Here is a 17,106-nt window from a genome sequence, read left to right as displayed (position 1 = left end):
AGACATGTTTTGAGTAAACAAAAATCTTGTTTTACATTCTCAGAGAACCTTGCGAAAGCAGATAATAAATCTTTTGAACTTGCCCCATATTTATAACATGTTTTTGGGCTATAGGTTATTCCTTGTCTTTTGAGTCAGTACCACTGTATTGCCGAGGTGTCACCGCTATTTTGGAGTGTGCTGATGCCTGAAACTTCAATAAATGTTTTTTTTCAAACGATAAATACATTAAATGGGAACTGGATGTTGCTGTAGAGTATCCGGACGCCATCAAGCTGGGACCAACGTCCTCAGGTGTGAACTTTGCAAAATCAGTGCGGATTTACCTAGTTGCATTACCACTTAATATAACATCAGGATTTCTGTATCTCCTTATTTTTGAGAGGGTACATTACTTATAATGCTGCCCGGACACCCCATTCGCAAAGTGATTTGCAACCATACACTGTACTACGTCTAGTATACGTAGCAATTCACAATAAACGAATTGGAAACGTATGCACATTAGTGGACTGACGTACCCGTGCACAATAGGCCACAAATGTGCGAACAGTACGCAGACTGAAACGTACTACTAAGGTGTAAATATGGACATGGAGGGACGGGCCCAAAAATGAGGAATATCTCCTACAAAGGGGTGGGGGCAATAGATACATCAGGGAAGGGCAGAGAGTGGGCAATGAAAATCTAATAAGCACCTAAAAAAGTGTATGCCAAGCCCAAATTAGAAACAATACATCCCAAACCTACTTAAGTTACTACTCCAAGCCTGCCAGGCTCAAAGATACACCCATCAGCCTTGAAGCAAGCCTCATACCACACACACACAGGCACTGCTGAAACCACACAGTAGGCAGAGGATTCCACAAAACAAAACAAGCACTGCCCAATTAGAAGGCAACAAAGAAGAGTGACAATGCTGCAAACGAATAGCAAGCAATGGGCGGGTTCCAATCCCATTATAGAACACAAGAGTCTCACAATCTCAATCAAATACTAAAAAAAAATACTAGTGTGGTGGAAAGCAATATATGTATTTAAAGAGTCTGCTGTCTTCGAACTTCTTAAAACAGGAAATGCTGGGACTGAGATGGAGGAAAAGTGCACAAAGCCTCATCCACTGAAAGAACAGAACTTGTCAAATACATTTCCAGATGGAACAGACAGTTTGCAGACGGCTAATCCCCGTGAGCATCAAACTACTGTGCTCAAGCACCTCGGTTCTGCATTTGTGTCGGATCTAACTCGGTTTTAATTGGTCTAATCCATGCAGGTAACAAATTAACTGTGTGTGTCTTTTTTCCTTCGTTTAACATATGGGATTTCACGTTGCGTTTGGAATTAGCAGGTATTTGTCAGCCAGGCTGTGGTGTGTGCTGATTTTAAAATGTGAAAGCAGTATGAGAAAACACACACTCTTTGAGGCAGCAGAGAAAACTACAGCTGCTCAAAAATCTCTCTATGGGATGTTTTTGGCTTAAAGTCACTCGGAGCTTTTTGCTTGGAATGTCTGTGGTCACTCACTGCTTCTGCTTGTTAGTTCTGCCATAGAGACAGCCACTTTGTTTTAACAAGAAGGGGGCAAGCAGCGGGGGGAGCAAGTGAAGGTGTGAAGCAGGAGGGGTTTGGGGGATGGAACAGGCACCCTCGGCATAAGTGGAAAACATCTGTGGTTGGTGTTTAGAACAGGACCAATGTCCCCATTTCTACAAAATCCTACAGCCTGATGGATGCAGGGACGTCAGAAAAGCAACACACACACACACACACACACACACACACACACAAACAAATCAAATATAAATAATGCAATGCATCCCACACATGTGCCGCTGGAACTGGCGTGCTTTTGGGGGGCGATCGGTGTTATCAGTGGCACAGCAAAACAAGCCCAATCCCTCTTAAAAAGAAGGCCAAACCCAGACCAATATCCTACCAAAGAAAGCCCAACTGATGGTCAACATCAAAAATTGCTAAAAGAGTTTAAAAAAACAAGGGAGAATGGAGAGATGTAAATATAATGGAGCTGGGGAGGGCGCTGAAGCTGGGGAATAGGGTTCGAGTCTGACGGGAGGATCAACCGTCTATGATTGGTGCGGGGGAAGAGTGAGGGAGGAAGCAGGCAGTATGGGGCAATGAAGAGGATATGGTGTAATGGCTAGAGCAGCCCACTTTGAAGCTTGGGAACCGCGTTTGAGCCTGCATTCCGATACCTTTGGAGTGCGGGACAAGAGTTTAAAAAACAAATACAGTCACCAAACATGCAAATGGGAGGGACAAATGCTCATTAACATGCAAGCACAGGCAAACAGTAACAAAGAAGGAAACCAAGAAAAAAAAATAGTCCCCCAAAGAAAAGATAAACAAACACAGCATACTAATACTGTACTTAGTCCCTGCTCTATGAGAAGAACGGGAGAGAAAAAGGAGGGATAAAGAGGCAGGACTGACCAGAGCAAGCTAGGATTTTTAAAGGGCATTGACATAGACAAATGAAAAACAATGGCAAGCAATAGGCGAAGTTGAACTTCACAAAGCATATACAACAGTTTGCTAAGCGACAGCGCAAGCGCTATCTTGGCTCGACCTAAAAAGAACTAAGAAGTGGCCATTTCTGGTTGCTTCATAGGTCTCTTTTTAAACGCCCCATTATCTCTGTTCTCCACCCCACCGATTGCCAAAGCCAATAAATATGTTGTCCAAAGGCGAAACCCATTAGCCTTGCCATTGCTGGTTTGTTTAGTGAATAAAGTTGTCCTCCCTTTTGAATAATTTGGACAAAACATTCCTAAAAAGAAAAATTCAGGTGACCTTTGATCGTTCCTTGAGGTGTTATGTGGATTGATCATGGGAGGAAGGGCAGAGGGGTTTGAGGCAGAATTATTGGGGAGGTCTCAAACATGATTCTGCCATCTTTTGTAGGGAGATTCACCACAGATAAACAACTGGGCTTCTTGACACCAGTTCTGCATGCACAGAACATATTTTTCTCTGTGTGTTTTTTAATTTGTCGTGAATCTGTTTAGTACATTTGGTTATCATGGAAAATGTATAGATCTTGTGAAACCACTAGATGTCTGCAGACACCCACAGGCTACTGATGTATTTTAGGAATGACAATGGAATCTAATTGGTTGTGAAGCTACGTACACTCTGCTCTATCTGCAATTTGATGAGGCCTGTGGAACGCCAGGAATACTTTGTTGTGGTAAGTGCTTTCCTGGGGACTTGGGAGGCAGAAGTGCTGGAGAGGCAGGTGGGAAGCCCCTAACCCTAGGGAGGGTGTGTTTTTCCTTCTCTTGCTCTCGGGAAATGTCTGATGAGAAATAAATAAGTGTCAGTCCACAAAAGAAGTACAGGTGGCTCCCACTGGCAACCACCAGCTCAAAGTAGGCACTGGAGACCAAACAAGGTGATGGAAGGAATGCTTGAATTAATCTCAGCCACTGGCTGTTGCTCTTGGCCTGATTTCGACCCATCATTTTTCACCCGCCATGCAACTCTAGACAGTGACCTGCCATATGTAAATCAGCCCTAGTGCTGCCAAAAGCCCACTGTTCATTATTGAGAGTTGTGTCCTGCAGCCACACCCTGCACCCACTGCCCACTGGGCACTTGCAGGACATGCTTTGTGGGCTTTGTGGGATAAAGTAAAGGGTGAAGGGAGGAAAAGAAGGCTACACCCTGTTACCAGACCCACTTAAGTCAAGCTAAACGCTGGGTCCAGTGAAAATGTAAAACGGCCCCCAAGTGCAGGGAGAAAACTCCATGCGTGTCGGGGAAAATCCAATTTTGGGTTTAGAAAACAAACTTGCACTTAGGGAATTTATTTTCTCAATATGGAAACATTTGGCTAGAAGGTGACTTAACACTTTAAAACATGGCACCCACTCGACAAATATTCAAGCCCAGAAATATCATAATTTCACGCAGCTCAACGCAGCAAGCCACCTTGCTGCACCTCTGAGAAAGGGAATGGACAGGAATGCGCCATATTTAACATTATACGGCTTATTCCAATACTTTCCATGCAATGGTGCATTTTTGTCGGCCTAGTGTCAACACAGGCCCCCCTTGTTTCATAGTGCAAGTTTCCCGGCATTGCAAGCAGGATTGTTTTTGTGCAGGAAGGGAAACCTTCTTGCACAAAAACAATCCTGAGAGGTATTTTCCTCTTTCCTCTTTCTATGTGTCCTGCAGAATGCAGAAATAATGATATTTCTCCTCGTTACTCCTCACCTGGGGCGGCGTAGCATTTTGACCCATTCCCAGGTCTAGCACTAATGGCGAATTTGGGAATGCGCCAAAATCCATGGGTGGATGCGTGTGAACACCAACCCACAGAACGCCTCTCTGGGTCAAAGTAACACAAAGCATCGATTTGTACTGCTTTGCATAACCAGATTTTTTCAATCCATGCAAGGTGGCCTTGCTTGGTATGATAAATCTCTCTTGGGTTTTGCGTCGCCCATGCGCCCCCTTCATGGCACAAGGGCGATGCAAAACCTTGATAAAGCCAGCCCTCAGTGCTGTGAATGGAGATGATTAAGTGGCTTTCTTCAGGTAGGTGGGGATCTTGCATTAGTGAAGACGGTCCTTGCCAAGGTGGCAAAGGCCATGGCCGCTGGCATTTTGATGAGGCTGGCGAGGCATGTGACAGAATCTAAATGATTCCTTTTCTCTGCAACTGCATGTAGCGCACCCCTTTTTCAAATAATTTATAACATCTTTCGACAGTAGGCTCCCTTTTCTGGTATAAAACAACCATGTTCTACTGCCAGTCACCTCACCGTAATGTTGTAGTCGGTTAACTCCCAGGTGGCTTCCTTCAGATCGCCAGACCGGGAACCATCTTTCTTTTGAAGTTCATCTGCCAGCAAGAGACTGTGGTGCAAACTTTCCTTCCCATAAAACAATAACATCTTGTATTTATTTTTTTGTAGTAGTTCATAACACACCTCTGCCAATTCAGTGGTGCTATGAAAACACTGTTTACGTTACACCACGTAAATGATAATCAATTTAGCAACCTGTGAGAGATTAAAGCTGAGGCAGCACTACTGAGATTTGAACTCTGGACCTCCACTCCAATGTCACAACAAGCATTGGTGCGTCTGACTCTACTGGATCAAAAAATGGAATTACTTTCCATTGAAAGGGATTTTGTGGCAGCTTTTGTGCGTATGTGATACTAATGTTGGATTTTGTTTTTATTTGCATTATGTCCTTTTGCAATAGAAGGATTAGCAGGTGTGTCTAATTGTGTGGGACCTCTGGAATGTCTCCATATTCTTAATTTTTAGTAGGAGCATAACTTCTACATTTAAGACGGGCAATGGTTCATCAGGTTGAATGAACAGTTCACAGAGCTGCCCTCAGGTCCATTCTCTGGAGACCAGTCCAGACTCAATTCTTGCACATATCTTTTCCAAAAGTGTTCACAAAGTGCCTTGTATTAGTTGCAGTTTGCTGAATTATCCACAGTCCCTCATATAAGGACATCTGAACGGTAAGTATTTCCAGTGGAAGTGTTTTGCTTATTTCAAACCATGAGGCCTACCACCCTCATCTCAGGTGAGGAGTTAGGGGTCATCATCTCAGAGGAGGAGATAGGGGGTCATCTCAGAAGAGGAGTTGGGGGGTCATCATCTCAGAGAAGCAGTTAGGGGTCATCATCATCTCAGAGGAGCAGTTAGGGTTCATCATCATCTCAGAGGAGCAGTTAGGGGTCATCATCATCTCAGAGGAGCAGTTAGGGGTCGTCATCTCAGAGGAGGAGTTAGGGGTCAACATCATCTCAGATGGTTTTTGTCATTTGTAGCCCAGCCACTTCAGGACGGGCGGTGACCAAAGAAGTAGAATGTGTGTGGTGCACATAAACATTGCCTGGTTTTCATCCAGAGACTGCATATTAAAGAGGACTAAGGTTTGATGGAATTAAACCGATGTGTGCTCTACTCTCAAAAAGCAGGGAGGACTTTTTGAGAATCAAAGAAAGGAATTTTCTTGTTAAGATAGATGTGCCGTTACTGATATCCTTTTAGATGGTCATTAGAGCAACTACTAGTTGTATTCAGGCTGACACTAACGTGGTCAGGCCTTTTTTTTAAATATGGTTCAGCAGTAACCTTGAAATGTGTTCCACAGCTCATTGCTTTCTGGAGACGTAAATGTATTAACTTGTAACAACAGGTTTCCAGCAAGACTGTCCCCCACAGGTTCATAAAAGACCCACCCATCTTTCAGATCTAAACGTATGCAGCCATCTCCATTCTAAGTATTAACCTCAGAAACTGTTTTATAGCAAGAAGTATGAAACAGGAAAGAGGTGGACATCAGAGTAAGAAATACCCCATCCTCCATCACTGCATCAGATTCGTCCCCAAGTCAACCGACTAGGCGTGTTGACTAGATGTGCTTGCGCATGTATGCATTCCATGATAACAGTGTATGCAACTTCCTGGAATGGCAGAAGATGGGGAGAGCTTCCAGTAATTGGTGTGCGGAGTGAGAATGAGATCAATATTAATAACAAACACTGATCTGCCAGTAATGTTTTTAGGTCGAGGACCATCCGGTCTGCCGAAGGCAGAACCGGAAGTCGGAGAATTAATGTTTTGGAGAAGAGGGGCTTGCACCCTCCCCTCTTCTCCCCTCTTCTCCATTGGCTGACCTCTTGAATGCTGGACAGCCATTGGAGAAGAGCTTCGTCACTCCGAACAGGCCCCGTCCTTTTCGGATTTGGGGGCGTGTTTTTTGCTACTTTTCTCATTTTCTTCTCCAGCCAATGGCAAGAGGAGAGAACAGAAAAACATGCCCCCGAATCCGAAAACGCCCCTGCGTTTCTCCAAGGCATTTCTGCTTCACCTCGGAGAAAGGCGGTGGTGTGCTCGTCCTCTCCCCCTGCTCTCGGCTCCTGCCCTCTCCTCCGCCCTGCACTCATCTACCGTCCGCTCTCTTCCTGAGAGGCCCTCGAAGACCCACTCTTTACCCGCCCCCCCTCCCCCCTTCGTTCAATCCTGCGTTAGCTCCTTTCTCGGGTCTATTCTTCTCTAAGGGCTACATTTCTCAGCCTGCGGGGGAGGGGGGGGAGTTAAGGGGAGCAGTGTCTCACCCCTCAGGCCGCCTTGCTCCCGTCTTCTCACTCGGTGCCCGCTTCTCCTCCAGTGCCTCTGCTCTCTCGACCAGTGGCTTAACACAAAATGATTTGACCCCCCCCCTCCCCAGGCCCCGCCAACCATCCCGAAAGTGTAATAAGGCAGCAGGGCCTGCAGGAGCCTGTGACACGCTCCCGTCTCTAGACACGACCATCTCTCCATTTGCCCCCCCTGGGCTTTCTCCTTCTCAGACCCTCTCATTCGCCAAGTTCACCCAAAACCCTTCTTCGTGGTCCCCGTCTGGACCCCAACCCCTCCTCCACAGCTCCTCTCTGCAGGCCCCAGGCTCTACTGCTCAACACCCCGACCCTGCCTCAGCCACGCGCTGTGATGTGTAATTAAGCCCTGGGTTGGTTTGGGGGATGGAGGGCCGTCAGCAGTAGGAACTGCATTTTATTTGGTTTTGTAAATGTTTCTTTGTAGTTCTCCAGCTATCTCCTCCTCCCGGGAAGCTGCCGGCAGGGCAGGGAGAATGCAGATTAGGCGCTACAAAAGCCCGCCTGTCCGCTAGAGCGTGTCACAGCCCCATGGAGAGGGGAGCAGACGGACGCACCGTGTGATCTGGGGACAGAAGCACACTCGAGGACCGGCAGTCAGTGGCAACCCCCAACCAGCGGGTGAGTAAATTCATACTAGATCCTCCTCAGATCCCTCTGAAGGTTGGTCTGCATGCATGACCGCACGGACACCTCATATGTGCTTGCAACACCACAGGTACTTACACACGCACAAAAGAAGAGGGAATCGCCGTTCATGCACCGCACCTACACCAGAAGTGCATGTGACTGGTATTGAAGTGGAGCTCACTTTAACCGAGTGCGGCACTAATACTTTTCCCAGGGGTCAGAGGTGAAGCTTGGAGCTGGGGGTTACACCGGCTGCCCCCAGGGCCTACACGTGCTAAACGAGGCCGGAGAAATGGACCCGGGAGCAGCGAGCAATAATTTCATGCCCGCATCCCGTGAGTCTGTGCTGCCTCTCAGTCCTCGGCTCCGGAGAACTGGCGGTCTCTAGGTCCTCGGGTCCTGAACCCTGCTGTCTCTTAGACGTCGGCTCCCGAGCCCTGGTTGTCCCTCAAATATCGACTAACGAGTCACCGAGGTCCCAAAACCTCGGATCCTGTTTCTGTGCTGTCCCTAGGACTCCCACCTCCGACCCCTGAGACCGTTCTGTCCCTGAGTTCTCGGCTGCTAAATCCCGACTGTCCCTAAAATATCGAGTAACGAGTCACCAAGGACCCCGAAAACACAGCTCCCGTTTCGGTGCTGTCTTTGGACTTCCACTCTCAGCTGCCGGTCACTACACCTCTGACCCCTCTTTCCGTAAGTTCTCGGCCCCTGGCCCACCCATGGCAGTCACCAGACTCTGCACCATCGGGAGTAGGGGTGGGGTGTACCACGTCTGCCATGGGGGGGGCATGTGTGTATTTATTTATGCAGCCCTGTCTGTGCGCTCTATTCAGCAGAGCGGGTGCTGTGGTGCAACGCAGTTACAGCGCCGCTGCAGCCCTGTCTCTGCGCTCTATTCAGCAGAGCGGGTGCTGTAGTACAGCACCGCTGCAGCCCTGCCTCTGTGCTGTATTCTGCACGGATATCAGCCGTTCCTGCACTCCTGCCAGACAGAGCCGGACACAGCAGTCCAGCCCAGTGAGGGATTCCAGCTGTTGCCTCACTCCCTCTGTCTGCAGCTCTCAGCCCTCTGCCCTCCGTTTAACTGTCTGCCTCTCTAATGGCCTGGAGTCTTGACGGGAGGTGCTCCCTGGCATCTGCTGCCAGAGTGCGCAGTGTTCAATGCCTTCACTTCCCCTCTTAGGTCCCGAGGCCCACCAGACAGCACGCCATGAGAAGCAAGCAGCTCAGCGGCTGCTCCAGCGGGGCCGGGTGCTCGGTTGCTTCTGACAGCATTTGTTTTGTAATTACGTGAATGCTCGCAGTGTGGGTGTTATTTCTTTCTGATGTTGGCATTTAACTCCTTCGTTTCTCATGCCTTAAACACTGTTAAATGATGATTTATTGCTAATCTAGTCACAGGTGCTGGAAGGTTTGTGGAAGCCACTGTGTGTGTATATGGCTCTGTGTATGTAAGTGTGGCTGTGAGTGTGTGGCTCTGTGTGTGTGTGGGTGGCTCTGTGTGTGTGTGTGTGTGGGAGGCTCTGTGTGTGTGTGGGTTGCTCTGTGTGGGAGGCTCTGCGTGTGTGGCTCTGCGTGGTGGCAGGGCCGGCTTTAGGGCGGTGCGACCGGTGCCACCGCACCGGGTGCTGGCTTCCTGGGGGTGCTGTGTTTGAAAGTTTATAAAGCTTTTGAAGCACCTGCTGCAGCGTTTCTTTCCGCCGGCAATTACCAGGCCTCACATAAATGTCAAGAAAACTTGTGTGATTAATTATCTTCCTGGAGAGAGATCAGTGTTTTGTAAAGTTGAGGTTTTGACTTAGGTGAAGTTAGTGCAGAGGGTTAACATGCCTGCTGCAAAGAACGTGTACCAAGTAGATTACAGAGTGTATATGATGTAAACAGATCAGCAGATTACTGCTTTCAAAAGAGACATCCTTTTGTTACTTGCAATTTATAACTTAAAGTCCTAATATAGAATAGTGAGCTATTAACTTTCATCCCAGAACTGCATACACACCGCAAAATATACATTATTAGAACATTGATTAATGTTGCAACAAGGGTTAATTTGGCTAGAAATCGATTCTTATTATTAAAGAAAACTCCCAACTATGCTGTTTATTTTCGACTCTGCGTTTGTGCTTCTCCACACCAAGCACTCAAACTATACTGCCTACCAGTATGGATGACATGTGACTCCTACACTTTCAGTCCTTTGGCTTATGTATCATTTCCTATACACGGATTTACACACGTATGATTGATTGTCTCTGTGTAATGTGTGTGTGATGCAAAGGGCTCGGACACCCTACACTGGTATAAGTGGCGCTATATAACTTATTCAATGCATCTGAGAGAGTGTGGTTATGTGACTTGGTCACTGTTAAAGGGTGCTAGTGAGAGAATCCGTGGTGGAGGTGGTCATTGGGGGGGCGCCAACAAACACTGTCGCATAGGGCGCCACCAGCACTAAAGCCGGCCCTGCGTGGTGGCTCTGTTTGTGTGTGGGTAACTCTGTGTGTGTGTAGGTGGCTCTGTGGGTGGCTCTATTTGTGTGTGGGTTGCTCTATATGAGTGGCTCTGTATGTGTGGGTGGCTTTGTGTGTGGCTCTGTGTGTGGGTGCAAATGCAATAGGTCTCGCATTGGAGAGTGATTAAGCTATTGACATTGTAAATAACAATGCCGTTTCTTTAAATGTTTTAAAAACAAAAACATAAACAAGAATAATGTCATGAACAATGCCAACAGCTCTAACTTTAACAATGCCGAGACCATTGCATTGTAAATGCTTGTTTCTCTCCCTCTCATTTCTTTCTTTCTAGCCTTTAATACAGGTTGGCACTTATGACGGTACATACTTTTCCTCTCAACCTCAATATCTCTCCAGTCTTCAGCTTTTGAGCATCAGGGCACATCTCAAGACTTCACTCTCCATCCGACCTCCCACCCATGTTGCCCCCGTGCCATCGCCAACTTCTCTCCCCACTGAACTCACAGCATCGTAGTCCTCCTGTCCCTGCAGCTGCTCTGCCACATATGTGATCGCGCTGAGTGCAGCCTTCAGTTCTGGTGGTAGGACCAGGCAGTGGCTTGGACCATCGATGAACTTTCGCATATCTGTGGTAAATGGATCATTATGATACCTGTGGAGAAAGGAGGAGAAATGCGAAGTTAGTGTTAGATCAAGATTTGACGGGGACCTAGCCACCTCTATGCAGCTAGACTACTGGCTATGCGGGCCTAGACCTGCGACGTCAAAATTACCAGAGTAACCACGAAAACCAGTCACCAATGGACCAGAAATGGTGATAACACAGCCACTAGGAGCAATGTTTTCACTCAGCAAACTGGGTTATAGGCTTTAGAACTGTTTGCTTTAAAACATCCACTACAAAATAATATAAGACATTAGTAGGCTGATGTAAACCAAAATGCCCACCACAGTGTTCATCCATTCCAGAGTGTTCACTTCTTTCCAACGTTGCCCTTTTTTCTAGTCATTGTTCCATTCAACAACAAATTATACGGGGGTCACTAGGAAAACAACGTGCGAATGGCACTCAGGGAGATGGGAATTCAAATACGCGTAAGTCCCAGGCGCGCAGCACAGACCTGAAGAGACCGGGGATTTTACATCTTCCCCCAGCTGCAGCGCCCCTGGTAGTGGTCTTAACAAATGTTCCAACTCTAAAGGAGGGGAACATTGAAACTGCAGAACAGTTAATGGCAAAGTCATTGTATTGGCTCACTGAGCAACTTAAGACTGAGGGAATATTAGGCTATGACATTTATAATCAAATGATCATGGCTAGACGTGTCACATGGGTGGGATATCTTAAAAAGGAAGAACAGGGTGATTGTGTTGTAATTAATTTGAATAATAGGCAGGTAGTTAGATTTTCATTGGAGTGTTTAGGGGCAGAAACGCAGGAAACTATTTGGAGAATATTTCACTTTTGCCTTTAGGGTCTTTCTATAGGCCATTCCAACATTTACCGCCAGTGAGAGGGAATCGATCTGCCCTAAATAGACCACTAGATGGTTTTGTTGATTTTAATCATGTAAACAGGTTTGCTCCTCTGTCAGGGTTAGATACTTGTGATTGACAGTTTACCGATGCAACGTGGGTGGTGGAGGATTCTGTCATACACATAATTGATCTACCAATGACCACACCATTTAACGGCGAAGATACCCAAGAGGGAAATATAATTATTGTTGGTGAAGTAAATCTGACTCCTTTACTGATAACATCTGACCCTATATCGACGCCTCAAATAAGCGATAACACTTTGGGTATAAGTATTGGAGCAACGTTGAATGGTAGTGATAGTGATAAAGGAGCTGGGAATTGTAGCTTTATGTTTTGGAATATTGCTGGCTTGAAATCAAAAGTGACAAATGAAATGTGGGTAGAATTTATACAGAAGTTCGATCTGATAAGTTTACAGGAAACATGGGCTATTGATCCGATTCATATTAATGGAATCAAAACCTTGCATACACCAGCTGTAACCTCCCTACATGGCAGGGCTAAGGGAGGGTTGTGTACCTATGTTTCCAATTTAGTAACCTTTAAAAATATTAACATGATGTTTGTGGATTGTTATTACCAGATTATTAGATTTAGGGTAAACGAAAATTGCATAGTAATACTGGTAAACTATTATAACAATATCCCACGAAATTTACTTGAGGATATTGTGAAGGCCATAGGTTCTCACCTACAGCAATTACAGGAAGTTGAGAAGAAAGATCTGATTGTAGTGTGGGGGGGGCGATTTTAACATCTCTCCTTGTTATTTTGCTGACACAAGGAATTGTGGAATTACTGATGACAAGGAGAAGACTCTTCTTCACTTTTCACATACAAAATATGGTGACAGTTTAAATGATCTAATATTTCAACTTGATTTGGGCTTTGCTAATATCCTAAGTACTCCCCCTGTTTCTTTTCCCCCCACATTAAATGGGCGTGGTACACTGTCTACAATAGACTTTATACTCGTTCCTAATAGGTATTGCTCAAGTATTAAAGGTTTTATAAACCACCAGATAGTATTGAGCGGCCATTATGCCCAGAGTGTGGATATCCTGCTCTATAATGATGGAAGAGAAGGACCAATGGTTGTAATATCAGAACAGAAAATATATTATTAACCAGACAAAATGGTTACTCCCTTAGTTGGGATAAGGTGGAACCCAAAAATTTCATGGCTAACATTGTAAAAAATTGCTATCCTAGCATCATGGTATGCTTGGATGGGCTTACACCCCCAAAAGGTATTGTGGATAATTTCATACTCATTACAGATTATATAAAGAAAGCTCTTACTGTTCACACAAATAAAAGGAAAATGATCAAAACTAAAGGGTGGTTTGATTCGAAATGAACGAAGGCCTATAGAAAGCTCAAGAAAATCATACATATAGAATTAAAGGACAGAAATATGGTTAGAATTGCCCGAAAAGAATATAAGAGTGCCCTAAAAGAGAGAAGAGATATGTTAAGATTAGAATCTTGGATATCTCTGCGCGACGCGGCGGAATCAAAAGATTCTAGTGCCTTCTGGAAGGCAGTTAATGCACCATTCCTTAGAGATAAAGAACTAGCAACAATTGAGGTTGCAATCCCAGAGCAACAGTGGATTGAGCATTTCTCTAATTTATATGAGGAAACGTGCTTTGAGACAAATACAAATACAGGCTCAAAGGTGCAGCAATGCAACCTTATGAAAGATCATAATAACCTGCTCTATTTTGATCTGAGCGAGGTAAATGTAGCTATTGAATCTAGTGTGGGTGGGAAGGCAGCAGGCCCAGATGGTGTTCCTGCTGATATTTTTAAATCTAATGCTGCTACTGACACAAGTGCTTAATGCAACTATCACATCTGGATTTGTCCCATCATGGTACGAATCAATTTTGGTACCAATTTTTAAAAAGGGAAATAGATCGGACCCGGCATGCTATCGTCCGATATCTTTGTTGGGCTCAACTATGAAAATTATGGGCCGGGTAATATTAAATAGATTGCAGGGTTGGGCAGAAGAAAGATCATTAATTAGCGACGTGCAGTATGGCTTTCGCAAGAAGCTTGGCACAATAGAGCAAGGTCTTAATTTAGATATAATCATGAATAAATATATAAAATCAAAAAAGGGAGCCTTATACTTGGCGTTTGTTGATTTATCATCGGCATTTGATTGCGTGAGGCACAATAATTTATGGCTGATTTTAGAGGAGCTGGGTCTCGAACCAGCGATGATTTCCTTTTTAAGAGAATTATATTTGGGGCAAAGGCTAGTGTGCGATATGGTATGGGTGGGGAATGTACAGGGTATTTTAAAGTTAGCAGGGGCATGCGACAGGGTTGCGTCCTTGCCCCTTTCCTCTTCACACTTTATATAAATGATCTTGAAAAAGTACTAGTCAAAGAACATATAGACTTTCCAGCGGTAGGCAAACGACCAATCCCCGCATTACTATACGCTGATGATGTGGTCCTTATGGCCCGCACACCAATAGGACTACAAAGAGCAGTGACTAGCTTTGCAAAATGTATGAAGGAAAGGGGACTCTCCATTAATTCAACGAAAAATTTTGTTATGAATTGTGGAAGCGGGTAGTATTAGAACAAGAACTATTTTTATAGAGGGGAAGAGGATTGAAAGCACTAAGGTTTTTCCCTACTTAGGAATTTTATTTGATCGATCTGGGTCATGGGTGCAGGCAGTAAAATCAAGAAGATTGTTGTACATTAAAACTCTGTCTGCGCTCACGAATTTTAGCAGGAAATTAGGTAAACGCTCCACGACGGAGTTACTGAACATTTATAAAGCAAAAAGTGTGACTGTAGCCACATACGGAGCAGGTATATGGGGCTACGTAGATGTAATTTCTCTACAGGCAGCTGAAAATATATTCCTCAGATTCTTATTAACAGTTCCAAAGAGTACTTCTTCGTTTGTTTGCCACATGGAATTAGGTCTCCTCTATTTGGAGGATATTATAAAAATTCAACCAGTTCTGTTGTGGCGCAGAATATGGATTACAGAAGAAACACTTTTTAATCGTAAAATCCTAGTTGACTATGCTGGCCTAGATGGAGTGCTAAATATTAGATTGCTCTCTTATGTAAAAATGTTCTTATGCAATATAGGACACCGAAGTTTTTACGATGAACCACTCACTATGATAGGATATACCAGGAAAGAACTTAAGAATGATTGCCTGCAATATCTGATTGAAAGGAGACTTAGTGCAGAGTCGAGTAAGGTAACAGTACAAGCCCATAACCTTACTCTAACGACTTTTTTAATGCAGCCATATTTACGCCTGATAACCAATGAGTATGATAGATTCTTATTGATCCGTTTTCGACTGGGGACCCTGTATAGATTATTAAGTTTTCCTATTATTAATGATTGGTCAAAGTTGTTATGTAAATGTCCGTGTGACAACACCTCTGATCAGTCGACTATTCATGTTCTGTTTTTCTGTAAATTTTATTCTTTACAAAGGAAAAGGTGGATAATCCCAGTTGTAAAAACATTTGGATTGAGGCTATGTCGTCCAGCTTTTCTGGCTTTACAACAGCTGGACACAGTATTTGCTGTTGCCTCTGTTACTGCTTTTTAAAAAAGTGTTTTTAAGCATAGGAAAACGATTATTACATGATAGCTTGATAATGAATAGTTGTATATAAAAATGGAATTTATTGTAACTTTTACCCTGTACAGAATCTTTTATAAGAATTTTTACTCTGTGCTTTTATGGTTATTAAGATGTAACTTAATAAAGTAATCTTTGATTTGATTTGATTTAGTCATTGTTCTCTAGTACCTCAAAGTCTTTTTTGGGCTTGACTTTGATTAGTCTCTGGCATCCCCACCCTGAAACCCTTGTTTTAATGGCAGCCTGGATATGGCCTGCGGCTAGGCTGGGCCTCCTGAGTTGTAGTGACCTGCATATGAACCCACAAGACTGCGACAAAACACACATATTAACAAAAAAAGTATTTTTGTTGTTGGTCAAAGGAGTCATCAGGCTGTAGCGCCTGATTTGAGGGGCTTCAGTATATTCATGTTATTCCTAAAAGTGTATTAACACCACTAAGGTAGTTACTATGTTCACATGAACATAATTTAACAGAGCTCCTGATGACACTGTAGTCTTGTGATGTGCTGCAGTGTCTCGGGCCTAGGGGATGGACTTCCAGACTCGCGGTTCCTGAATGTGTACATCTTGGGTGCATGCGTCACACCTCTGCCTAAAGCCCTTTGTAGTGGGCATCTTTTTATGTCTCATTTACAAAACGCTTTCGTTGTCTCGTTGTGAAAGACCTATTGTGTACACTAACAGTCCTTAAATTGGGCTTTGGGTCACACTGTTGCTCAGGAATGCTTGGCTCCCGTGGCTATTTCATTTGCATGTTTCTTATTTGATAGCTTTGCTCCCTCTTGAGTTTGTCCTTCCACTGGTGCATAGCTGTATTACAATGTTTCTGATTTCATGTGTTGTATCCATCAACTACTTACATTCAGGGAACTATTTTTTTCTTTTTCTGCAACTACTCCATGGGGTACAATGTCTTTTCTTGCTCTCTCCCCTGTGTGCTGCTTCCCCCTTATACCTCTCCCATCCTCTGTGCTGCTCACCCAGCTTGTCTGTTGCTTCACCCCACCCTCTTGCTCAGGGTGAGTGTGTGTGTCTTTTTAATGTTCTACCTTCCTTTCCTATAACTTCTTCATTGCTCCTCCGCGCCTCCTTCCTTTGCATTTCTCGGCCCTCGCTGATGACTAGCTAGCTCAATCCTTTGCATTTCCCTAGTTTTAAAATTTTGTATAACATTTTGGGAGGACTGCTGCAATGTGTTACTATGCCACCTTTTTCAATAATGTGTTTTGAAGCTGAACAAATGATTTTTCTTAATTATCTGTTTCAAGATGCGTGTCTTCCATCTTGGAAAGGAAAATAAAGAGTTAAAAAAACAAGCATTGACAAAGCCTTTTAGGTCTTGGTTCTAAAAGGCCAATCTATTTTTCCAACTGCATACATGTGTATGCATCAACACACATGCAGCATGACTGCAGACTTGGAGGGGGTTGTCTATTGAGGGGCACCCATTCCAAGATGGCTGCAAATGCACAAAGGCGATTACTCTAAAATCATTTTGATTTCTCTATGGGATTACCAAATGAAAATTCCTAACTGGCCATCTATTAGAAGATGCAAGACTGTAGAAAGAAACAGCACAATTTATATGCAAAGATAGTGATATATTAGGTACATTGGAAAGGGACTAAAGCCTGATGAACAGTCTGTCTACTGAGAT

The 17,106-nt window shown here is 44.4% G+C and overlaps 1 protein-coding gene across 2 annotated transcripts in view; it reads right to left on the bottom strand.

The window, feature by feature from the left end:
* Positions 1-17,106, bottom strand: part of CHRNB1 (cholinergic receptor nicotinic beta 1 subunit) — a 185,536-nt gene that overhangs the window by 11,685 nt on the left and 156,745 nt on the right. For both annotated transcript variants that reach the window (XM_085639178.1, XM_085639179.1), the window contains one exon: positions 10,765-10,912. In XM_085639178.1, the coding sequence (XP_085495304.1) occupies positions 10,765-10,912 (148 nt within the window). The remainder of the gene's footprint in view (positions 1-10,764; positions 10,913-17,106) is intronic.

The sequence above is a fragment of the Triturus cristatus genome, chromosome 12 (genome assembly GCF_964204655.1).
Source record: "Triturus cristatus chromosome 12, aTriCri1.1, whole genome shotgun sequence".
Taxonomy (NCBI): domain Eukaryota; kingdom Metazoa; phylum Chordata; class Amphibia; order Caudata; family Salamandridae; genus Triturus; species Triturus cristatus.
This window is presented reverse-complemented; position numbering and strand designations above follow the sequence as displayed.